Source organism: Dermacentor variabilis, chromosome 1, assembly GCF_050947875.1.
Source record: "Dermacentor variabilis isolate Ectoservices chromosome 1, ASM5094787v1, whole genome shotgun sequence".
In the NCBI taxonomy this organism is placed as follows: domain Eukaryota; kingdom Metazoa; phylum Arthropoda; class Arachnida; order Ixodida; family Ixodidae; genus Dermacentor; species Dermacentor variabilis.
Window position 1 is genome coordinate 50,411,435 of NC_134568.1, and position 26,608 is coordinate 50,438,042.

The 26,608-nt window shown below is 46.0% G+C and overlaps 1 protein-coding gene across 1 annotated transcript in view; it reads right to left on the bottom strand.

Moving 5' to 3' along the window:
* The window catches only part of mts (protein phosphatase 2 catalytic subunit mts), a 59,147-nt gene that overhangs the window by 4,412 nt on the left and 28,127 nt on the right, over positions 1-26,608 (bottom strand). Inside the window, exon 5 of the mRNA XM_075687134.1 lies at positions 9,501-9,619. Coding sequence (XP_075543249.1) covers positions 9,501-9,619 — 119 coding nt within the window. The remainder of the gene's footprint in view (positions 1-9,500; positions 9,620-26,608) is intronic.

Consider the following 26,608-nt stretch of genomic DNA (forward strand, 5'->3'; position numbering starts at 1 on the left):
TTGATAGTTTCGTTTTTTGAAAATTTCTAATTTTTGCCAATTTTTAATAAAAAATTGACGACCTAAATAAAAAATCCGAAACCAACAGTCACTAGATCTTAAGTTTTTCTTTCAAATGCAACAAACCTCGTCAAATTTGGTGCAGTGGTTGCCGAGAAAAACGAATTCTGCTTTTACATGTATTTAGATAGGAGCACCCGAGCTAAAGCTTCCTCTTAATCCTAATTCACAGCTAATTTTGCATTTAAATAAAGGTTACTCCCATACCCTCAAACTGTCCTAGGCTTCGTTATTCATTTCATCTGCTGAATCTTTTATCTACTATAGCGTTTCCTCCCCTAAACAATCTGATACGCACAGCCACCTAATTCTTCATTAATATGGTGCGAGGGCTGTAGCCTTGCACATTAATAATAATGCATAAGGATAAGCTCATGCACTTAAAGCTCATGCTGGTCACAGCGTATGCTCTTCTAGACTGTTCCAAACAAGGCACTGGCGCACTATCTGTTCGATGCACACGCTATGTTATAAAGAATTGGATGGCTGCACGATATCGACACTACGTATCCTTACAAATGAAATTACTAGCTGAGTAAATTGGTAGTGATCAGAACCACAATTAAGCAGCACTAATTCAGATGGAACAGAAATAATGATCGCAGATATACGCGTAGTGCGCGCTGATTGACATGTCGATAGACGTGCCGCTGGTGGCGGTTTTGCGAAGTGCGCTTGGGAAAGGAGGCAGCAGCGCACTGTAGCTTGCTGCATTGTAGAGCGTGCTTCTCTGTCTTATTCACATTTTCAGAGAAGAATAAGCAACACCATTTGCATGTGTGTGGTGGCCAAAGCTTCAAGCAATGCTGAAGAAGAATTATTGCATGGTAGGGTGCTCAAATACTGGCAAAAACGTGCCGGCGAGACTGTTCTAATCATTCCCAGCAAAGCCTCATCAATGGCAGCAACGGTAGCAACGAATTGCGGCCATTCAGCAGGAAATGTCTTGTTCTCATGCTTTCTTTCGTGGTGTAGGTGTTTTTTCCACTTGATCATATTCGGATGGGAAAGCGACGAAGTTGGTCACAGCCTGCCCATGTTTTGTCTGCAGTGCAGCATGCGGTTTAAAGGCATTTCGCTAAAGTTCCGAATGCCGCTTGCCGCTTCTTTACTGCGTTGCGCTAGCTAGGCAGCACAACTGCACGAGTGCATCGTCTTGTATGTTACAGCTACTGAAGCTTGCAAGAACTGCAATGGTTGGTTTTATCCTGCCTGGTAAATCCTCGTACCAGCTGTCACGCACTTCATGTTTTTGCATCTATTTTATGCGTGGCTTTGCGCATGTTGAACTGTTGCTAGTTGCTTCATGCAGAACTGTTTTACTTTCTATAGGTGCAAGGTTTTCACCCTGCCTCTTTTGTAAAGGGCCTAAATCAAACTGTGTCTTATCAAAATAATACCAGGCAAGTGATACTTCAACAGCTTTATTCTTTGCACTCGTGGACATCTTAGATATTGTGGTTTCTTGGGAAATGTGTTAAGAAAATAGGTAATTCAAGGCAAGAATTGCTAATGGTTGCTACATATGCTATTTCTGTTCCATTTTCCCTGAAAGGTCTGTGTCACGTTTGGGAAGTTATTACATTTCGATGCTGTCCGAGCAGACTTACCACGTAGAGTGATTTGTTTGTTTCACAATGAAGTCCCTTTTTGCATGTGAATTTTGTACTCAATTGAATTCTTTCTTATTATGCTTACGCCACCAGAGGACTAAACCTGACCTTGCTGCCAGTGCCCATCTACTTTGGCTGGTGCTTCTCTGCCTTTATATCATGTGGCATCTCTCCCTAGTAACATTAGAGAAAGAGAAGCTGCTGAAGAGTTGGTCAGACCTTTCTACATTTCCTAACAGCTCCCTAAGGAAATATAAAATTGCAAAAACTGCAGCAGGAACAGCAATTCATCGGCATATGCAGCAGAACTGCATTAGCGGTACAGCGCTAACACACGCTCTTATTAACACGTGCATTTGGTGACTTCGTTGACTAGTGTGCGCATTTCCATCAATAAATTTGCAATTACTCTTCTTGAGACGACTGACGGCACTTATTCAGCAATGTCACATGTATTCATCAGCAGAAAGATCACTACAACATGTGTAGACATCGCACCATGCGGATTTATTTGAGATATAAGTCTGCACTAACAATGTGCGCCTATTACTGAGGTACGGCAAGGGTAGGATATTAAAAAAAAAAAAAAAAAAAAAAAACAACCAGCAAAACTGAGACATCGCAATACTCAGCAAATCCTAGTGGCTAGTTATCATGAGCTTCATTTCGTGTAAATGGCGTTCAGTGCATTTGTCTGCAAGACACACCTGGCACGTACGTGGACCAGGCTGTCCTAAACACCATTAACATTGTGTTCATGTCCGCTCCCATAGAGATCAGTGTCCTCCCTGCAGCTGTCACCGCAGAAGCAATCTGGCACCGGAACCAAGGAGAAATCACAGCTGCCCACTTCAGTCATCATTGCTGCAAAAGGTTGCCGTCTACTACTGCTCCTGAGCGTACTGTTGGAAGTGCACGCTAGGTGGCTATCAGTGGTGCCTCTATAGGCAGTGCACTGCATAGATTGAATAGCATCTGTGTTCTGTGACTTGTGCGTCTGTGGCTACTTCCTCCCTGTCCCATATTGAATCTCTCCCCTCCCCCCCCCCCCCCTGGTTGGGGCTGCCTAGTCATAATAAAATGTGACTTACGCACTTGTCGGTATACCACTAAGTGCATGCAAGAAAGGCATGTCGAGCAGCTGTGCCCTCACAATGGTGCATCACCATAATTACATAACATACCGTATTTACACGCATAATAATCACCCTTTTTTCCAAAAGAAACCGACACAAATTTAGGGGTGTGATCACTATGCGGAGTAAATTTTCCGAAAAAAAAAAAAGTTTTTCTTTTTCATCGTGCATTTGCTGCGGGATGACAACAGGTCAACAAACAGGTGGCTGCCACTGTAACAATGCAGGGCATCAAAACAAAAATGGTGGCCAACTGAGCAAGCTGAATGCTATCTTTTTTTTCTTGTGAGTACATTATGTGCATTGAAACAGTTTCTGCAATATGAGTAATGAATAATATCGTTAATATTGGCAAGTCTGCAGCAATAACGTAGCCATGTCCAATTTGAAGAGACGGAAACGGAGATGGGGGCGCTCAGCTGCCAGTGACAGGAACACATGGCAGGCACGTTTCCGCTAAGGGTGGGCGAATAGCTGAGTTACAAGCGCCGGCATATGAATAGGGTACACTTCTAACGTATCAATGCAAATATGGCTACTGTCGTTGCCGCTCGAGATTTGTTGCGTGACCACGAGTGCAGACAAGAGGAAATGAAAGGAGTGTTTTTGTTGTTGTTGACCACAACCATTATAAAGCCTACAAATAATCAAGCCAAGGCAAGTTTGGTTGTATTTTTTTTTCCCTTGGAAGTGCAGAAAGTGATGAAAGGAATGAAACGGGAAATTTGCTTAAGAATCTGGTGCATGCAGACCGCTTGGCAAGTCTTGAACAGTCGTTCGCGTAGCATTCGACAAATGGTAAGCACGATCAACATCAGCTAGACTTGGCAAACGACATATCGCTGTGGCAAGTTTGGGGTGTGATCATAACGCGGGAAAGAGAAATGATAGAATGATCATTACGCGAGTGCAATCATTATGCAAGTAAATATGCTAATTATTATTGTGATAGCAAAGTGCAGTAACATAGCAGCTGCGCACCGTATATGCTGTAGCTGTGATGGAAAGTGTGCGAGGTTGAGCCGCAAAGGATGGTTGATGATGCGCGGTGCCTTCTCTCGCGCGCAATTTATTCCCTATTCGGAGAAGGTGCATATTGGCACAATACCTGCGATAAACGACAATTTGGCACATGTAGCAATATTTCCTTCATGGCGCAGTTTGTGTTCCACAAGTTCTGCTGCTACAATCCTCAAAGAATGAACCAACTAGCTCAGTTAAACAGCCTTTTTTGCAGTATGCGGTCACGTGAGAGCAAAACACTGCGACGTTTTGAAACTCGCTCTGGCTTGCTCGACCGTCTGCTATGCTACAACATTGGCCCTCACAATGAGTAGCAGTATACGAGCTGACTGAGCAAGCTGGTGAGAGTGTCAAAACGTTGCAATGTCCTGCTCCCACATGCCGTGTCAGGATGACACGACCCAGTATCCTCCTCGAAACTAAATCGAACCTGGCTGTACAAAAGCTGTTACATTAAATTATTAACAACGCTCCGAGGCATGCCACTATTTTTCTGGTGCTTAGAGATCTTTAGAGGTCACTTATCGCAAGAAATGAATAGTCGAAAAATGATGTCAGCACCACTTTATTATGCTTCACCGCAGTCTACTGCACCGTTATGCAATGGATATTAGAACTTTGCATCAAGCACACTTAACACATCTCGACAGAAGCTAACTGAGGCTTACATTGACAACACACAAATGGCTTCAATTTAAATCTGACTTCGGCTAGCTATTGAGTGCATAATGGCAATTACGTCACGACTGTGCATGCTGCACGATGCATTTTTATTGTTTCTTAATTTTTCAGTGGGGATGGGTCAGTTTTTCAGGAGATTTATGGCTGTGTCCATATAATCAGGAGTTTGGCCAGAATTTGCGAGTCTCGTGGAGAAATTGAGAGTGTTGGCAGGTATGCGTCGGTGCAGTGGCATAGCGCAGTAGAAACAATGAAAAGAAGGGAAGACCATGGAAGCATGGCAGGGGCAGCATTTGATAGATGGTGATTTTCCTTATATAAGGCGCATATAAAAAGCTTTTGTTGGGTGACACTTCAGATGGTACCCCTTAATCAAATTCTACTACTTTCACAAGAAGTTGTTACGTGCCGCTTTGAGATAGTGAGCGGAAAAAAAAAAAAACTTTTCAATATCAAAAAGAAAAACTTCAGCTTCCAATAACAATGGCCTTTGGCACACTTCCGTGCCAAGTTACCATCATGGAGCAGCTGCAACAATAAAAAGTAGTCATATTACTGGTTCCTTTTATGCTACAGCCTTGTACACTGAAACTTATTAAAATGAAAAAAAAAAAAAAAAAACTACAGTGAATTAAGACTTGTGCAGTCCACTTCCTTTCATTTGAGACCCTTGTTAATTTACAAGCAGAAGTGTATGTGCTTGCGTGCGTGCGTGTGTGTGAAGAACAAGAAGGAAACCGAGGGGCCCGATTTTTATTAGTCGTATCATAAGATGCCAACAAAGACACCAATGACAGCACCGGGGAAATTACTTGTGCTTATTAATTGAAATAAACAACTGATAAATTAATGGAAATGAAAGTGGATAAAAAGCTGGCAGCAGGTCGGATACCAACCTAGTCTTGGCATTACAAGTGGGATGCTCTTACCAATTAAGTTACCGCGGCGCCGTCCCATCCACTTTCTGGGGTACTTATATATGTATAGATATATATGTAAAAAGCGCCAGAGTTGTTCTTTCATCTACTTTTATTTCTATTCATTTATCATTTGTTCAATTCAATTAATAAGTACAACTAATTTCCCATATGCTGTGATTGGTGTCTTTTAGCTTCTTATGACATGACTAATAAAAATCAAGCCCCTTGGTATCCTTTCTTCTTTTTACACACACAGACACATGCATTACACACACACACTTTTGCTTCACTAAGTACAAATAAACTTACTTGCAACAACGCAGCAAACTTTTTTTTCGTGTACAGTAAAAGCTCGTTCAGAACTCGTTAATTCGAAATTTCGGATAATTCAAAGTAGCCGCCGCGGTCCATCCAACAATGTATTGAAAGCAATATGCTACGTGTCATGCTAATTCACACCGAAATCTGCACCTCCACCGATAATTAGAACTCGGCGCCATTGTGGATGGGGAGAGTGCTAGTGCGCGGGGCACATTGGCGACGATCGTTGCCGCACAGCTTTGCTTTTCCATCTGCGGCTGTCTGTTGCAGGTCGGTTCTCTCCCTCTCTCAAGTCCTTCAAGATAAAAGTGCGGACACGGCGATGAATGTTTTTATTTATTGCAACAGCAATTATATGGACACTCCAAGCGCATTTCTGCCATCACCGTGGGTGTCTACGTCACTGTGGGGTTCTGCATAAAGTCCAAGGGCGATAATGTCTCCGCGCGCCCTACCCTGTATGTGCGAGTGAAAGCGTGCGAGGGAAGCCGACCATTGTGGCTTAATTTCGCCCGCGCAAAAGGGACAAATGTGAAGAAGCGCGCCGTCTTCAATCACGTGCGAGGCATCCAATGTTGCGAGGCGCCAGGGTGTGGGGGTGGGGGATGTTCTCTTCGGCTGTGGCGGATGTGCACAGTTGTGCAGTCGTATCTTGAGGGCGATCTGCGTTGGGGGCCGAGTCTAGTAGCGTCGGTGGCTTGTAGCTTTGTCCGTGCTGTGTGTTCTCGGTGCTCACTTTGTGTTGAAGCGATGGACAGTACGAATGTCAATTCGCTCGCTGCTATTGCCGCGTTTCCTCACGCCAGCGTTTTGACAGCGAGTGTCCGTAGTCACCGGGTGCGACATGTTCACGTTTGCTGTGCGTGCTGACATTATGCTAGTATTTAGTCAGCAAGCAAATGTTTACATGTTGATACGGCCGATAAAAGTGCTATCCTTACTTCATAGGGCTGTCTACTAATTTGCTATCGCAATCAATGCTTTGTCTCTCGGGTGAAACTGTCTTTTTCTTTATTTCCTTTTTTTTCTTTTTCGTGTTACATCTTAAAGGCTACGCCCTTTATCTACGAGATGTTCTGCCGAGAAGCGCCACCAGGTAATGTCTATAACACGCTGGCCGCGATGTTTATTGGCGCTCGCAGTACCAAGAGGCATAGCCTTTGAGAATCGTGGCTATTACTTGAAGAAGAGGCTTACTTCTATCGCCCATATACTAAGGTTTCTTGCCGGTAAAACGTGGGGCACATACGTGGCATCTATGCTTCAACCATACAGGACGCTCTTCCTAGGACACTTGCGATATAGCACACCAGTGCTGTCCAATGCTAACAAAACTAAAATCCATGTCCTACAGAGCATTCAAGACCAAGCCCTTCGAACATGTCTGGGGCTACCTCAAAGTGCTTCAACCGTAGCAACAATTGCCACCGCGAGAGACCACGCAATAATGACCTACATAGCTATCTACGCACTCCGGGCACATGTTCGCCATATATCCACAAGCCCCTGACCACCATCTCGCTCGCTCGCTCGCTCGCCTGAGAAAGGACCCAAGGCAGCGTTCTCCAGATCAGTTGCGGCTAAACGGCACTCTTTTATCATTGAGGAACTCACTCGCAACAAGAACGCCATCCCTTCTGTGGTGCTTGAAAAAGCCTCCTGTGTACCTTGCTGTTCCAAGAATAGTGAAGAAAGCTAGCCTGACCACCGCGGCTCTCAAGCAGATCACATTGGGACTTTTTCATTGTTCATACGCTAACCGAATCCATGTTTACACGGACGGTTCCGTCTCGGATAATTCGACAGGCGCCATTGTTATACAATCTTAATTGGTCGTCATCAAGTTTAAGACTTCACACGTAACGACATCTACAGGATCCGAACTGGCCACTTTTCGCGCTGCTGTTGAATACATTGAAAAAGAACCGCCTAACAAATGGGCAATATTTTATGATTCGAAAGCAGCCCTCCAGAGCTTGCGAGGTTTACTACGTGGCGATTATGAACAGCTGGTGTCTAAAACCCAACTAAACTTGCCATTGCACTTTTGAACGAGGAGATGATATCTTTCAGTGGCTGCCGGGACATTGTGGCATCGTTGGTAATCACCTCGCCGATGACTCTGCCCAACGTGCACCGACACTCCTTATACCTTTATCGAAAGTAGAAGCTGCAAGAGAGCTTCGCAGTCTCGCTCGTACCATCACGTTAAGTTACTGGCATACACCACAAAACTCTAAGTGTCATTTATACAGCCTTGACCCAACACTGAAACTTAAATTACCAACAAACCTTTCACGACGTGACACAACACTGCTGTGTCAGCTGTGGGTAGGAGTAGCATTCACCAACTCCTACAGCTATCATATTAGAATGGCGAACTCACCAATGTGGACTAAGTGCAAGTGTGAAGAGACCATCAGTCATCTTCTGTGCCACTGTTCTCGCTTTGATAACCAACGTCAGACTCTCCAGTGTGCCTTGAATAGACTGGACGACAGGCAATTTACAGAAGCAAAGATCTTGGGAGCCTGGCCTCACAATTCATTAGCCCAGAAAGCAGTTCGATCACTCCTTCACTACTTAAGGCAACAGACTTGAGTGCCCAAGTATAGACATCCTACACCTAACTTAGTGCATGAGAAAGTGCGGTATAGACATGTTTTGTCTCTCTCTATTTCACTCCCCATTCCCCTCCCCATGTGTTGGGTAGCCAACTGGACTCAGTCTGGTTAACCTCCCTGCCTTACCTTCTTCCCTTCTCTCTCTCTCTACTCAAAGGAAAGCATCGCTGGGATATGTGTTTGGACACCCCCTATGCGTATGGTGGAACTCTGCAGCGTGCAGCCGGTGCATCTACGAAAGTGTAACGGAGACCAACGTCGCAGCATGTTGTGATGCATTTTGAGAGTGCATTTTAGTGTGCAACTCTTTGTTCCTGCGGCAAGCGTCGGCGCACGTCGCGTGAGGCCAGTCACGCTACGGCGCTTGCGCTGCGCCAGCCAAACTGTCACCCCCTCTAGACTTCAATGTGCGCGCCATTGGCTTTTTTCTTCAGAGCATGCACAGAATGATCCCCAACCTGCGCGCCGCTTTGAATGGTTGCCTGCGACCGCCGGGAAAGTGGCGTGGATACTTTTTTTTTTCTGCGCCATGCATTGTGGGTCGGCACAATTGCCACGACGAACGCACGGATGGAGCAAGAGCCACGTCCAACATGTCGGGCTGCATTGGCTGCATCCGGTTAAGTCGGCTGCGCCAGTGCTTCGAACTATATACGCGCTTTAACCGAGCGATTTTATCATCTGACTTTCATTAGTTAAATTTTGTATAATTCGAACCTTCGTAGCATCCCCGCAGAATTCGAATTAATGAGCTTTTACTGTATAGAAAAGTAGGTAAAATTTAGGAATGTGGTGAATTAACAAGGGTCTTAAATGAAAGGAAGTTGACTGTACAAGTCTTACTTCACTGTATTTGTGTTCATTGTAACAAGTTTCACTGTACAAGGCTGTAGCAAATAAAACCAGTAATTGCCACGCCTACTTTTTATTGTTGCAGCTGCTCTACGATAGTTTTACTGGAAACTAGTGTTTAGTAAACAATTTTAGGACAGTGATCTCTAAAACAAAAGAGACAGCTAGTTGCAACTGCAAAGTCAATTCAAGAGCAACATAATTTATCCCACCGGTATGTCAGTGTTAGTTTACTTTTAGTAGAATAAGAAATAAGTAGTTCCCCCTTACAACGAGTACTTGAGTTGGTCATCCAGCTCCATGATGGCTGCCTGGTTGCCGCAGCGGTAGCAGTAGTTAGGTGCACTAAAGATGGTCACCACATTCCGATCGTGGCACCAGTTGTAACCCTGCACAAAGATTTGATACAAAAGTCAAGCAACACAGATTATAGCAAGGGTAATTTAAGACTTACAATGGCAGTAAGGATGTCAATGTATTCAAGATAATAATTAAAATATATTCTTTCATGTGCAACACCACTTGTGCATGTTTAAACAACAATGCTCTGGATTTACTTTGCATGAATATGCGATGCTGCTGTGAAACATGACTATGAAAGGGTCTGGGTGAAAAAGCAGATGAAAACACCACCATGACACTATCAGTTTGATGCTTTCCACTGGTACTGTCAACAAAATCTTACAATTCAAGTTTACAGCAGTTTTTAAAAATACTAAATATGACAGCATACAATCACAGAAGCCTACGTATGTTAGAAATCCAAGCAATGCCTGTATGCTGGTTATTTCAAGCACTGCACTTTCCGGCGCAGCTTTTTTCCAAGGTTCCACCGGTGCACCATATATAACGGTGTGACATATATACATAAAACAATGTCCAGCAGTGTCCCGAGAGTAACGGAATTTTGTTTTAACAGTGGAATGACTGTGGCGATACCTGTGAACTCCTAGGGCTTGCCGTGCAGGCAGCATGGCAGCCGCAGTAAAGGCACCTGAGTGGCCTCCTTGATTGGAGGTCATCTGTATTATTTTGCTGCTATAGTTTAGTTTTTAGCAGCAATAGCACTGCGCCGCTAAGCTTGAGGCCGCGGTCTAAAATCCCAGCCATGGCAGCCGCAGTTCAATGGGGGCAAAATGCAAAAATGCCTGTGCCCTGTGCACTGGGGGCACATTAAAGATCTCCTGGTGGTCAAAATTAATCTTAAGTCCCTCACTACGGCATGCCTCATAATCAAATTGTGGTTTTGGCATGCAACTCCCCATAATTCAATAGCTTAGTTTTCTTAAAGCAAATTGGCACAATTACAAAAATATACCACAATATTTCATTGTTATGCTGTGGTGCTGTGGTACCAGTTAATAGAAAAAAAAAGGAAAGAAAAAGAGAAAGACAAGTAAACCACCATTTTGTTTACATTATCAGTTGTCCGTACAAAAGTCTCTCAACAGTCCAGCAGTAGTTGCAGTGCTTCCAGCTTCCAATGGCCATTTTGCATTTGTACATGCGTGTTCAGGCGAGACGTGATCGTTGTCTGTGTGTTCGTCCCAAGCACACCACACTGCAGAAGCAATGCCAGCGACATGCTTCATGATTCCAACAACATTGCATACAAGTTATTCAGAGGCTCCCGATGGGGACACAGCGATGCTGCTGTCCGAAGTGGCTGCACACTAGACTGTGCATCAGAGGACTAGGCCTTCGATGGCTTTGAGTGAAGTGCAATAAATGGCAGTTTCCTCGCCTAAGAGGAGTGTTGGGTCAAGTTTAATCCTGCTAGAATTTGTAGCCCACAAAAATTGTTTACGGCAATTTAGTGTCCTAAAATGGGCAAGAAAGGCATTCCATAAACAATGTACAGGCGTGCATAATCACGTTTCATCATATGTCAGCTGATTTAAAATAGGTGGGTCTTGGTACAGTGAAACCTCGTTAAACCGTAGTTGGCTGGAGCTCGGAAAAAGTATGTACTAATCGGTAGTACTGTTTAAACGAAATAGCATGAGCTCGCCCACTTACCTGTCGAAAATGGAACTCAGAGAGAGTGCGATGAAAGGGGAAAAAAGCATGCAGTATTTATTCACTTTGCGCAACTAAAGTTATTTTCATTTGATGCCGTGGTGGCCTAGCACGACGACAGCAGCCTCAAACTTATTGAAGCTGCGTGCCAGCTTTACAGCCAGCCTTCTCTTCTTGGCAAACACTCGCATGGCAGATTCCTCGTTGGCGTTATGTATTCTCCGTGCACGCGCGCATAGTGCTGCAGAAGTCCCTGGGCACTTTTTTCATTGCCGGGTGCCGGAGTTCGATATACATTTCGTTTGGAATAGTTACATTATCGCACCCCTGTTCTCGTCACGACGATTGCATTCATGAGGCTGACGTAACGCGCAGCTTCTGCCACTGTCGGGCCTGAATCGCCCGTGCTGTCGCTTTCCGTGTCCTCATCGCTGTCGCTAGTCAACACTTCGCCAACAACAGAGGCAACAATGGCGAAAAGTTGAACCTTGTAGCCGACATCTCTTCGCGGTCGCAGTAGCACTGCCGAGCAACTTCTTCGCATTCCAAACGCCACACACTGTAGTCAACAGCAGATCCCTATCACGTGCCAGTGCTGACTTCTTTGTGTCATGTTCGATAGCACAGACGATGTGCAATTTTCTTCTATGCCGAGTCCCCGGCGTCTTTTTTTATCCGAGCTTCAGCATGACGCGAATCCTCGCTCGCACGACGCCACAACGGTCTCTGGCACAGCGTCGAAATGATGTTGATGTGGCTTCATGCGCAAATACACAGTACGCTTGGAGGCCGTTGTTCCGATCTCCAAGGCTTGTTGTTCTGCCGGGCCGCCCGATGGAGATGACGCACCGCCGTGTTTGCACGACGAAAAGTGGAAACGCTATGTTTTAACAGATGCATACGCAATAAGCTGGTACGGTTTATGCGGATCCAAAACACATTATGTTCAATGGCCGCTGAGTCGGGGATTTGACTTTACTACTTTTAAAACGGAACTACTGTTTAAGCGGGTACCGTTTAACGAGGCTTTACTGTATTATTATTTTGCCTTGGTTTACATCCCATGTAATGGGAGTTTTTAATTTGCTTTTAAGGACATAGCGCCTGTACCCTCTGCACCAATGCTTTCCCATGCCGCATGGGGAAATGTCGTTCTGCCATTTCGCTTTTTTACTCGCTTTGTCACTCATTTAGAAGCAGGTGAGCTCACCGCAAACGCACGATTACACAGCACAGAATCGCAACTCGAAGTGCACTGGTCGAACAATGTGACCCACGTATGAAAGCAAAAGCGCAGTGTGGCCAGCATCGCTTTCAACTTCGCTATGGTTCGAAAACAAGTGTTGCGGTAACATACAGCAAACTCTCTTGCTGTGATTTTATTAGATTAAATACTGTGTTAAAGAAAAACTACCTTTAACAGTGACTGTACATGTGAGCAGTTGCACGCGAAATTAAGTGCAGCAGTGCTGTTTCTATCCTATGCGGCGCCCGTCAAAAGCTTGCAATATGCGGTGTAGCACGGCTGCAACTCCACTGCCGTAAATCTCCACTAGGGAGTCTCATGTCGACGGAGTTTTCAGGTGCCCGTGGGACAGGGTTATAAAACTCTATTCTCGCCATACACGCCTATAGCTAGAGATGGGTCGCTCAAGAGCAATCCAGACCTTTTGAGCAGCTTTTTTTTAAAGAGCGAGTGAGCGGCGGTTTTTTTGGAGAGGGGAAGCCGGGTTCTCTCTCGCTCAGTGAGCCGTGCCGAACCGTTCCACCAGAACCGGGTCTTCTGCTGGGTGCAACTTTTGCGCCATCTATTAGCGGTGCAAGAAAGCAACTGCCCCACCACCTTTCCTTGCATTCAGTAATCTATTAGTGGTGCAAGAAAGCAACTACCCTCCTGCCATACTTCACAAGAGTCGCAACCATTCCCTTGCCTTCAGCTGCTTCCGCGTCTTTAAAGACAAGAGGTGAATGTACTTTACATCCTGGTCTTCATTTGTGCTAATTAGTGTAGTCATGAAAATGTCGTGCATGTCATCCACTTTGGTGCATTTTCTGAGCCTGCATCACAAGCATGTCAATAAAATGAGGCCAGTGATTTGTTGTGTTGTAACACAACTTCATTGTTTTTTTGTCATGGCACATGATGGCATGATCGCAAGTATTGCACGTGCATTAAAAAAAAAAAAAAAGGGATGCGTGGCAGGGAGGGGGAGGGGGTAGAGCCGACATAAAAAGAAGAAAATGAGACCGAGCGCGGGCGCCGCGCGGCAGAACACAGGTTACAGATTTAAGTAAACTGGTGAGCAGTTCAAATGAGCCGGTTCATGTCAGTGAGCTGAGCAGTTCTGAGCCTCTCACTAAAGTGAGCCGTTTTGTCCATCACTACGTATCACCCACCACCACCACCAAGGCCCTTAACCACGCTGCACGTGGGGAGGGCCTGTGCGGTTGTGCCCTTTCCCGAATGGCAACATGGCTAAGCTGCCTTTGCAGCTACAAGCGGGTGTACTTGGTAGCTGAGCGCTCGCGCTCTAGATCTCTAGACATACGGGAGGTGGGCAGCCTGGGCTGCACCGCTGTCTGAGCCGCATGTGAAGGGATGCACTTTGACCCAGCGCATTGTGGAGGGTGACACTCGTGATAGTGGAGTCTTTGGTCAAGCAGTGAGCCGACCCCGGCAGGGAGCTGAGGCCGCTCTGCCTCGAGAAAGATACATTGGCGGAGTGCGCTGTTTTCGCTGTGAACAACAAGGGCACATAGCATTGACTGCGCTGCACCCTGGCCTCCTGTGAGGCCGGGAAACGGGAGCGTGGGTCGCTCGTGAAGGCATGAGTGAGCGAACTTTTGCTTGTCCCCTTGGCGTACCGAGCAGGTTGTGCTGCTGGTGCACACACTGTTTATTTCGGTGACCATTGTCAGCCGCAAATTTTTGGCGCTGCTGGGCACGGGCGCAAGTGCTTAGTTGCTCGGCGAACAGGTGTTGTCCAACTTGCAGAAACACTGTACGCATGCGGAACTGCCAAACGACATTCAATCTTACGAAAGGTGTGGCCCATTAGGCCGGCGCCGCAAGAGTGACCGTCAGATGGGGAGAGCGAATGAGACGCACGTGTTTCGTTTATCGCCAAGGGCTCAAGTGTTCCTGTGATTCTCAGAAGGGACTTTCTCCTTAAAACCAGGACTGATGTGGACATTGCAAATGGCAGCTACCATGACGGAACTTTCACGCAGTCAAAGCAGTTTAACAGCCGGCCGGCGTCCTATCTTGCCTGTGCAGATGGGGTGTCAGAAACGTGTGCACAGATTTCGGGGGCAAGCGCTCGAGCTGTGCACTTGAACGCTCACAGGCCTCGTTGGGAACAAGAAGCACAGCACAAACCCTGTCAAGCACTGAATTGGGGGCAGGCCTCTGCGCTATGCGCTTGTCGACTCCAAGTCCCCATAGGGAATGAGCGACACGGCAGGAAGAGGCGCCACATCCTCTGGCCGCCTGCGCGGTTCATCTGGATGATGCACAAAGGCTTGTTTGTTGGCACTGTTACGCGAGCATGAAGAGCTCTTCACCGATCAACCTGGCCGTACCGGTTTGGCAAGCCACTGCAACCGAAACTGGATACTCGCTTCCTATGAAGTGTAACCCCCAGCCAGTCAGCCCAGGCAAGAGGCAGGCGACCGATGGCTTGCTAGACGAGATGCTATTGGATGACATTATCTGCAGCTCGTCCAGCGCCTGGGCATCTCCAATTGTGCTGGTGCCCAAGAAAGATGGCAGTCATCGCCTGTGCGAAGACTATTGCCATCTGAATGGAGTGACTCGTAAGGATGCCTATTCGTTCCCTACGATTACCGTAAAAACCAGCATATATACGAACCCGCATATAGTACGAGGTTAAATTTTTGGGACGCAAAATGGAAAAAAAAGAAAGGTTTATCCGCACATAATACGAGTTAGGAAAACTCGACGAAAACTTTTATTTAAATAGCACTCCACACTTCAATCACTGTCTTCCTCAGCTGCGCTCCCTTCGGATAGTTCTTTGCCGGACATATCTTCCCAGAGGTACTCATCCTCTGCGCCATCGAGCGCGTTCGAGATGCCGCACTTCTTGAATGCACGACGCACAAGGTCCTCTGGTATGCTGGCCCATGCGTCTACAATCCACTTGCAAAGCGCAGCTGGCGAGCCCGCTTCAGCCGCCCGGTCGGTGTCACTGCAGGCCCACCTGAGAGCATCCAATCTGCGTAACACCGCCTGACCGCATCCTTGAACGGCTTGTTTACGCAACCATCCAAAGGCTACAGCTGAGACGTCATCCCACCCGGGATAACGACGAGTTCAGTGGCGGATTCACGCAACAGCCTCTTCACTGAGTCGGCCAAATGGCAACGAAATGCGTCCAGCACGAGGATTGACAAGAACGACAACAGTGCGCCGGGCCGCCTACACCAGACAGACTTTATCCAGCCGAGCACAAGATTCTCGTTCATCCAGCCTTTCTCATGCATCTCACGACCACATTTTTTGGCAGCTCCTCACCTTTAGACACTGTCTTGCGCTTGAAGGCGACATAGGGCGGAAGCTTGCATCTGTCTGCCACGCACGACAACATGACGGTAACTTGCATTTTCTCATTGACAGTGGACCAGACATAAACTTGTTTAGAGCCGTTTTTGTGCACTGCGAGGGGTGATGGCACGTCCAGATAAACCAGCGTGTGGTCAGCATTGCCGATTTGCCCTAGCTGGAAATCCTTGGACTTGTACAGCGAAATAATGTGGCGCTCGGAAGCTACAAGCAGCACTTGGAACGATTCGGGCAGCTTTTGCGAAATCGAAGTTCAGCAGCGTAAGAAAAAACCAGCACGACACATGTAGGGATAAATACAGTGCTTGCTCGCTTTGAAGGCAGAGCTCGGCAGCCCTTTTTCTCTTGTGAGCTCCTTAGCTTTTGCCTGCACAAGCTCCATGCTGACAGCTAGATGCGCGGCTCGCTGTTGGCATACTGACGGAGCTCGATTTCCGGGAAAGTTTGTACTGGGAAGCGCAGTGCATAGAATGTACACAAATGATAGTGTCTGCTGAGCATTACATCTCTACGCACTGTGAAAAGAGCTTAAATTTCAAACCAAATGCCCTTTGCCGTTCTCCTGCGTTGCGATCCCAGCCGGACGGTTGACGTCTATCGCACAAGTATGCCTACGTACATGGCGGTGCTGTGACATCACTCATAGAAAGGCGTGACATCACTCATAGAAAGGCGTGACATCACTCATAGAAAGGCGTGAGAATTATTCAAGGCAACATTAGTTATTTGTTTAATCTATTGCTTCAATGATCGAATTAAACTTTAGAGAAATAATAAAAATACAAAGCTAAACTCTGCACGTTTTTGTTTTGCTCTGTACCATCTGCTTGTTCCCGCATCATGCACGCAAAGAACAAATTAGTCATTTTCTATAGTGTTCCAGTGCCGCGACTATGCTCTTTCATAATATCATGCCTGCCTCAGTGCTTATGAATGTGGCAATGGCTTATACTGATAATCGGGTGTTCAAAATAATGTGCTGCGTGAAACAAGACAAACGGAAGAGCTCGCACGCGACACCATCAGCGGAAGTGCACCGCACAGAAAAAAAGAAAAAGAAAAAAAAAAGCGGAAAAAAAAAAAAGAGGGCAGGCCCATGATGTCTGCGTTACGTGGTCCTCAAGCTCCGGTATTGGAGAATGCAGAGAAGTAATTTCACTTACGCAGGCTAGACACAGCAAGTAGAGAGAGTGTCTCTTGGCAGTGGCGCTCACCTCCTCCAAAATATTTTTATCTCTACTATTACTGAACAAATTTGAGAAATTCTTTCGGCGGAACGTTCCGTAGAGGGCACATAACTTCCAGTATACGCGGCGTGCACGCCGATGGCCGCGCCACTGGTGGCGGCCTTGCGCAGAACGCATGGGAGAGGAGCGAGCCGCGCGCCGTAGCACGCCGTAGTTTGTTGCGTCGCTGATAGTGCTTCTCCGTCTTATTTGTGTTTTCAGAGCAAAATAGGCAACACCCTTCGCATGTGTGGGATGGCCAAAGCTTCCGAAGAATGTCGAAGAAGAATTGTTGCAGGGTGGGGGGCTCAAATACCGGCGAAAACGTGCCGGCGATACGGTTCTAATTATTCCCCGCAAAGCCTCATCAGCAGGAGCAACGGTGGCAATGGATCGTCGCTTCGGCGCGAAATTTCTGGTTCTCGTCCTTTCCTTTGTCGTTTCGCTGTTTTTCCTTTTTTATTATTATTTATTTACTCGATTGTAGTTAGTCGCGTAAGCGACGAAGTTCGTCTGCAGTGCAACATGCGGTTTAAAGGCATTTCGCTGAAGTTCGGAATGCCGTTTCCCGCTTACTTGTTTTCCGCTTCTTTACCGCGTTCGGCTAGCTAGGCAGCACGACTGCATGAGCGCATTGTGTTTTATGGTAAAGCTACAGAAGTTTGCAAGAACTGAAATTGTTAGTTTTATGTGGCCCGGTATACCGGGCCACATAAAACTAACAATTTCAGTTCTTGCAAACTTCTGTAGCTTTACCATAAAACACAATGCGAATCCTCGCATACCGGGCCACATAAAACTAACAATTTCAGTTCTTGCAAACTTCTGTAGCTTTACCATAAAACACAATGCGAATCCTCGCACCAGCTGTCGCGCACTTCATGTTTTTACATCTATTTTATGCTTGGCTTTGCACATGTTTAACTGTTGCTAGTTGCTTCATGCATAACTCTTGATTCTTTTGAGCTGCTATGTTTTCACCCTGCCTCGTTTGTAAAGGGTATAAATCACGCTGTGTCTTATCGGAATGACACCAAGCAAGTGCTTCTTTAACAGCTTTATTCATTTCTCCCGAGGGCATCTTAGATATTGTGGTTTTTTGGGAAATGTGTTTAGAAAATAGGTAGCTCAGGGTGAGAATTGCTAATAGTTGCTGCATATGGTATTTTTATTCCATTTTTCGCTGAATAGTTCGCGTCACGTTTGGTAAGTCATCACACCTTGATGCTGTCTGAGCAGACTTAACACGCCGAGTGATTTGTTTGTTTCACAACGTAGTCGCTTCTTGCAAGTGAATTTTGTACTCACTGAATTATTTATTATTATGCTTACGCCGCATAGGACTAAACCCGGCCTTGCCGCCAGCGCTGGATCTAATTTGACTGGCGCTGCTCTGCCTTTAAATATATCATGTGGCACCTCTCTCTAGTAACATTTAAAAAAAGTACTGCAAAGTTAGTCAGACTATAGCTTTGTACGTTTCCAAGCAGCTCCCTTAGGGAATTTAAAATTGCAAAAACTGCAGCGCGAACGGCAGTTCATCGGCGGTACAGCGCTAACACGCGCTTTTATTAGCCCGTGCGTTTGGTAACTTCGTTGACTATAGTGTACGCGTTTCTATCAATAAATTCGCAATTATTCTTCTTCAGGCGACTTTCACTACACTTATTCGGTGGCGTCACATGTATTCATCGGCAGAAAAATCACAACGGCATATGCAGACATCGCACCGTGCGGATTTGTTATCTAAGTATGCACTAACGACGGGTGCTTATTATTGAGGTGCAGAAGCAGCATTACGACAAGGGTAGAATTAAAAAAAAAAACACGGTCGAGACATCGCATTAGTCAACAAAATTTGTCGGCTAGTTTACATGAGCTCCACTTCATGTAAATGGTCTTCATGGCGTTTGTCTGCGGGACGCACCTGGCGCGTATGTGGCCCATGTTGCCCCAAACACCGGTAACATCTTGTTCATACCCGCTCCCACAGAGGTCTGCGTCTTCCCTACAGCTGTCACCGCAGGAGAAGCAGTCTGGCGCCCGAAGAAAGGACAAATCGCAGCCGCGAACTTCAGTCACCCTTGCTGCAAAGCGTTGTCGTCTGCTACTGCTCACGCGCGTATTGTTGGAAGCGCCCGCTAGGTGGCCATCAGTGGCGCCTCTATAGGCGGTGCACGCGGCCTATATAACCTTTAAGGGGGACAGTGCTAGCGAAAGTGAACTTTTGCACCACTAACTTGATTTTGATAAAAATTGGAGGATCTGTTCAGTGCAATATAAGACCAGGTGTCAAATTTTATTATTTTACAGAAATTTTTGAAAGAATTACCAATTCTCAAATGTTGAAGGGTATATGGGTAGTCACAAAAGCTATTGTTCTAGAATTACAGAAAATTTTGGAATTGATGTGCATAATAGAGAGTTTTAGGTCAGGGGAGGCAAGCGGCTTGCGAAAGCAAGAACTAGAGGCGACGGTACTGAGCATGCGCAGGACCGTGGCCCCTAGTTCTTGCATCCCCTAATCTAAAGCCCTTCAGTATATTACAGTTGCCGATCGATAAATCAGACAACGATAATCCGGACATGCTCGGTAATTCGGATAGCTTCGTGGCACCGCCAATGACCCCATAGACTTAATGTGCAAAGACTACTGATAATTTTGGCAGCTGCCAGCTCAACATTCGATTATCCGGACTTCGTCGCCATTATCTCCCCTGGCAACCTAGACATCAAGTATGGCCTCAGAGATTACACGCCAGATGGTAATCTCTGAGGCCTTGCCTTGGTCAGAGCCCTACAGCTCAGAGATTTAAAGTGCAACTTCGGTGATTTTTTGACCATGTCAAGGTAATGGAATATTTAGGTTCCCGAGACCCTCCTGTCAGGCATCTGATAGTAGAATATTTATGCGAATTCGAAAATAATTTTAAATAAGCAAAGAAGTGCAAAAACGAAACTGCAATCTGACCAAGCAGCCGAACGAACCTCTTCGTGTGACGTTACTATTGTCCCCACCAGGAAAGGAGTGCAAGGCATGCTGATCTTGCGCGCTGGCAGCGAAGAGCAGACGCTCGGCTGAATTGTGACGGCGCCGGACCTTCGAGTAACAATATCAGCTGCACTAGCTCTTTGGATCTGTCAAATATTGACAGTTTTGATTCTGACGAATTCAATAGCCATGAATTGCTGCTCTCATCAGAGCCGCCACCACAACAGCCAGCGTATATGCACTACATATCGTGCTGCAACATGAAGACCAAGGGTGGCCCTAACCACTGATATTATACTTGCTGCTTGCTATTTTACCCCTTCTAAGGGATACGCGTCGCATGCTCACTGTGAGACGTGGAGCACGACTTTCCACATATATGAACCACAAGAACGCCGCTGACAGTCAAAAGCACCGAACGGTGCATTTGTTTACATCGACAGGTACAGCGACCACTCGTCGTTCGCTTGAGCTATAATGCTAGCCGCTCATCAGTAGCATCAATTAATGTCAGAACATATCAAAACAGGCAGATTTTGCGCATGTAGGCACCATTGCATCACTCTGAATCGCGCTGATACGAGTGACCACACATCTTCGAAAACAGCGATTGGGGAGACTGTAGTACAGGAGCATTGTTATGCTGCCTACTTATAATTCTTTGTATTCTCTTCATGCATACAATATGTTCCGTAAAGTGGACATAGATGAAGATTTTGTGCGTATGATTATTCATTTAGAGAACAGAGTTTTTTCGTGGAAACGCCAATGCCAGTATTGACACCGGTGGCAGTTGAACGATGCGGTTGTTTACGCTGCTGTATCAAAGGGGCTTCCACTTGCTGCTCATTTGGGATACGAGGCAAACAGTGCCCCTCGGAAGCTAAATAATAAGCCAGCATAACAATAGGTAATAATACAGCCACGTATGCAGTCATATTTAATTTGGGGAAATGCCGGGGAGTGCAAATGGCCACGTTCGAGAACAGCTATGTATGCATGTTGATAGCGCGACATGTCATCGCTTTTAGCATGTGCATTTTACGAAATGAGGAATGCTTTATTTCAAATCCATATGGAGAAGCAGTTTTCTTCACAATAATGGCTTAATTAGCTTCAGGTCAGTCGCTGAGGTCCGCCAATGCAGTAGACGCATGAACTCGGTGACTGATATAGGCTTAACGTCAGCTGAACGTGACCGGCATCGGCTCAAATTGTGCGCGCGGATGGCGAGGGCTGAAGTTCATGCAGCCAACAACACAACACCATTTGCCTCCCATCTCTTGCATGTCTACAGGGAACGCAACTTCTCGCGACAGCAACTTCTCATGCCATGCAAGGCAAGTGTTCAGAGGAACAAACGCAGCGAATTTCATCGACACTCGACATATAAAAATCGCCTGAATCGCCCTTTAACTGCAGATGCCAATCTTGGAGGCTTTGCCTGAATTATAGGTCGCATCAACATCGTGATCATCACATCGTCTTCCAGCTATACCAGCAACCCCATGCATGGCCTGCTCTCTCCATTCTGTTTGACGAGTTTGCCTTTCGGACAGCGTACAGACATTCTGTGCTTGTTTGTTTAGTTTGCATTCCAGACAGCGCTCTGCCGGCTCCAAGAAGTCTTTCTCATGATTTTATAGACAAGCCGAGTAGTCCGAATGAGCCTGACACCACAATTGATGAGACTCTACTGCCGCCTACCACAACGAGCTCAAATGTGGACATCGTTGATGACATGCTAGGCTGCGGTGTGCCAATTTTTTGCCACCTTTACCTTTGAAAACATTGCAGACGTCGAAAACGAGATGTTGTGTGCCAAACTGAATGATGACGAAATAATTGAGCAAGTTCTCCCACCATCAAACAGCGGCTAACTCGGATGATAATGATGTGCCGTGTGCTCTGGAGCCTTCACATCTGGATCTGTCTCAAGCCTTCGCAGTCCTTGTGTGGGCATACAGCAACAGCAGAAAACTGGCAGAAATACAGGCGTACTTGGTTGCGCATAAGCGGAAGTGCATGCTGCAACGAATAGACCACTTATTCCTTGCACAGGGGTCTTAAAACATACATAAAATTATCTTTTTTTTGGATACATTCGTTTTTTTTGAACATCTGATAGTTCGGACTTACCGTATAGTGCGGAATATAGGTCGAGGTTTTTCCCAAACAATATTACTAAACGGTCACCCCCGGGCTTATATACCGGCCCTTGGCACAACATGAATAGTCATTTGGCAACAAGTAGGAGCGCAGACCTTTCGGCATCCGCATCGTTATCGCCCCCTTGGTGACCGACGCGGCCCAACGTTAATGCGGCCTATGCAGTTGAACCGACGCCATCTTCCCTTTTTGTGCAGTGATCGTTCCTGGCGTTTACAAGTACGAGTACTCGACGTCAGTTCCCCGCGGCACTTAAAAAGAAAGTTATCGAATATGCTGAAATGCATGGGAACATGTCTGCCCAGCGGCAATTTGGCGTGTCGGAAAAAAGCGTCCGGCACTGGCGAACGCAGAAAGCCAAGCTGTCTGCCTGCAACACGCGGAAGACGTCCTTTCGCGGACGCCGCGCGGTGTACCTGGAGCTCATAGACAAGGTGGCGGATTTCATCCATGAGCATCGTGCCAGATCTTTGCCAGTGACAGCGGAACTCATCCGCATCAAAGCTACTGACATCGCCCGAGAATCGGCACTGCCCAAGGAACAATTCAAGGGCTCCATTTATTGGGTTCGTCGCTTCATGCGACGCAAGGGATTCGCACTTCGACGGCGCACATCAATCTGTCAGAAGCTGCCAGAGGCATACGAGGACAAGCTGGTCGAATTCCAGCTCTATGCTATCCGTCTCCGGCAGCAGCATGGCTACGTGTTGGGACAGATCGGCAACACGGATGAAACGCCGGTGTGGTTCGACATGCCGTCGCCCACCACAGTGTGCGAATGCGGCGCAAAAGAAGTAAAGCTTCTTTCTACGGGGAACGAGCATTCGCGCTTCACGGTGATGCTCGCGTGTACTGCAGACGGCAGAAAGCTGCCCCCATACATAATCTTCAAGAGGAAGACGTTGCCGAAAGAGGCTTTCCCGCAGGTTGTTGTCGTTCGCGTGAATCAAAAGGGCTATATGGACGAGGCCCTCATGCTCAATTGGATTAAGACCGTCTGGAATCGGCGACCTGGTGCACTCCTGCGGTGTCCGAGCATGCTCGTCTTGGACGCCTGTTGCAGGCACTTGACTGCAGGTGTGAAGCAGGCACTCTGCGACGGGAGGACGGAGCTTGGCGTCATTCCGGGAGCTAGCAGCCTTTGGAAATTGGAAGCTAGAAGTCTAAAATATTGTTTAAGGAGGTACACGGGTCTTGGAGATGAAAAAGATTGCTGAAAAGTTTATTTTCAGTTTTGCTATTTTCGGAATCTAGACGTCATCACGCGCTTGTCAAAAAATTAACGCGAAATAATGAGTCTTTGGCAAAATGCCGTATTTATCACACGGGACGCTCATTTTCGTCTGCAAGACGCATAGAAAATGCCCCATCTTGAGCCACTCACACTTTCGAAACCGATGAACGGAACGCCACCACATTGGTCTCGTTCGAAAGCGTGTCCTTCCCACTCCTTTTCCCGCCGAAAAGGTTGCTTCAGGAGGGAGCAACCGGGCAAGAACAAGAGAGACCACCATCCTGTTGGTCCGCGACCATCACGTGACTAAATAACGCCTTCTGATTGGAGTGCAGGAACGCCGCGTGTTGGCGACGCCATTTTGCCTGAACCATCGCTCAGTGTGGTCAGGCCCCGCACACTCTTGAGTTCAACAAATGGCCACAGAGGGCGAAAAAAATTGACCGCGCTCCGCTGCTAATAAAACAAGCATAGTAGAAGCACTCAAGGGATGCCCGGGTTAGTTTCAATATCTCCCATTAGAGGCGTCGTAATAAGCGAAATTTTTTCTTACAAACTTTCTCCTACAATTACTGAAGCATTTTTATTACAGGAAAAGAGTACAAAATTACCATTGCTAATTAGATATTATACTCTTTATTAGTAAGTTTATTGTTTTTTGTCATTATGAACACAAATAGCATTTAGCATCATTGATCTTCCACATGACCTCTGCCCTGGATTTTAAGTTTTTACCAGTATTTTCGATGGCATGGCGGTGTGGATTCATTCGTTCTTTGTTGCTAAAACTAGTTTACTGCGTTTCGTTGTCTCGCATTATTTAACTTAGGGTGAAGTGAAGTGTTTGCAAGCGGACATGTAAGCCTGAAAGCTACGTTTCGGTTGTGAGCCATGCATCTGCATCGAAACAGGAACCGTATTCTGCGACTGAGGACAGCACTACCGGTGAGTCGTTTAATATAGCTACCTGAATCCTTATGTAATATTGCTCTTGTTAACTTACAGGTGGAGACAAGTTAACGAACTAGATGCTGCATTACATATGGGCAGTCAGGAGGCTCCGTTGCTAGTTTCCGAAATAAATTTTTAGTTGCGAGGCCATCATTATACACACATTCACGAAAGATACAGCGATATCGGAACGCGCGTCACCCTTTTTATCTCGTTGTAGCCGTAGCCATGGGTGGCTGAGTAGCCTTGTCAATATATTTTTTTTTCAAGTCCACCTGCAAGTTTTTTCGTCCACAGAACCAAATAACCCTTTGATAAACTGAAGCTAAAGTACTGAATTTAATGTATTAAACAGTTGCACGCATAATTCACCCATATTTCGTACCTGTTGGTTCCAAATGACCTTGCTGTTTAGTTTGGTTTACCTGAGGACATTTATTTTTGTAGTAGTTAAGTGGTGCATCACGTTCATGCAGAAAAAGAATGCATCATTTCTAATAGCTTCATGTCTTTCATGCATTTGCTTGTGAAACCAGCAGTGTGATCTCTTCTAGTGTATAAATGAACGCACAGATGTTCTCATTTGTGGTATTAATAATACTTAAGCTGTTGACATGCACTGTAGTTAGGCAGACATCAATTTTATGGAGACTAGCAACATTTATTTCTAAGCACCTGAGAACAAACAGTGTACATTTGCATGTGTTCTGTAGTCACAAACCATTACAATGTATGTGTCACACCTTTTCGCATTTCATATTGCAAAATTGTGGTTATTCAATTTCTGATGCAGCCAAAATTTCTGTTCCAGACATGCAGTAATGAGGACGGCACCAGTATAAAGCAACACACTCCACACACTAAATAGAAGCTGCTGCCTGCTACAACAAAGTCAGTCATTGTGTAGACTTTGGCTGCTACTACAAGGTAAACAACACCTGGTTCAGAAATAAATATGCTTGATAGATGCTGTATTGGCTTGCTAGCCTTGAGATACATGTCATTTGTTTGTAGCAGATGATATGAACGTTTGTTCGCATTTACAGTTCAGCATAATTGGTTCAAACATAAAAGAACACTACATGAGTTTGGATAATCTCTGCTGTATCTCATGTGTCACTGTTCTGGCCCAACAGAGTCTGTGCCAAGCACATCTTGGTCATCACGGGAGCCCCCATCTACATCAACAGGAAGGGGCTGGAGCTGAATTCACAAGGCTTTACACCACAAACAAAGAAGTCGTTCCAGAAGTATTTGGATGAGGTATAAAGTCTACAGACAACTGTGTCAAGAGTGAAAAGAGCCTCTGCCATCATTCCACCAGCACAGATATTGGCCGAGTCATCCAGGTACCTCAACAACAAAAATTCTGTGTCTTCAGATGTACCTGCAATCTCTGAACAAGCACAGATGACGCTGGCTAAAAGAGTTCCGTCAGCTTGCCCTTCCTTAATGAGCTTCCTGGCCTTGTCGGCGTGACTCATAATCAGAAAGTGGTTCTGGCACGTAAAACCCCACAATTTGATTTTTTTTTCCTGGTCTTGTCAAATACCATTTGTGCCAAGTATAATGTTTTTTTTCAATGAATGCAAGCTTTTTCATTCCCCATTCTTGTTAGAGATCATTCCCCTTCCTCATCCAAACATTACAGGTCAACCGATTCTTTGCTCATACTTAATACCAGTCACTGTCTAGTAGCCTAACATATCTGTAGCAGTATTTTCTAGTGTACGTTGTCATGTGCAGTTCCTCCTATGAAATAGATGATGCGGCATTGGCGTGCGTCTTGCATTAACCTTTGCACTTAAACTTTTAATATTTCTGGCTTTCAGTGCTTGCAAGGCAGAGTGGCTTCTTCCTTGAATGCAAGCTTTCTCATTCCCATATTTAATTCCTAGCTTTGTTCAGGATTGCTATTCTTGCTCAACAGCCTGTGTTTCTGCGCAAGCTACATTGAAGTGATTCATTGCGGAATCTTGTTTCGCTGCTGTCCGACTTAGTACTCGTCACCATGTTACATTTCTCATATGCGGGAGCCTGGTCAGTTGGCATTGCGAAACAAGTCTCTCGAGGCAAGCACCTGCTCCTGCAGTCCGCACAGCAACAGACTCCGAATTTACATGCACAGTGATTGGTGCTGCCCATCCTGTCTTTTCCTGCTGCTGCCGTCTGCAAGTTTTGCTTGTGGCTTTCCTCAGCCAT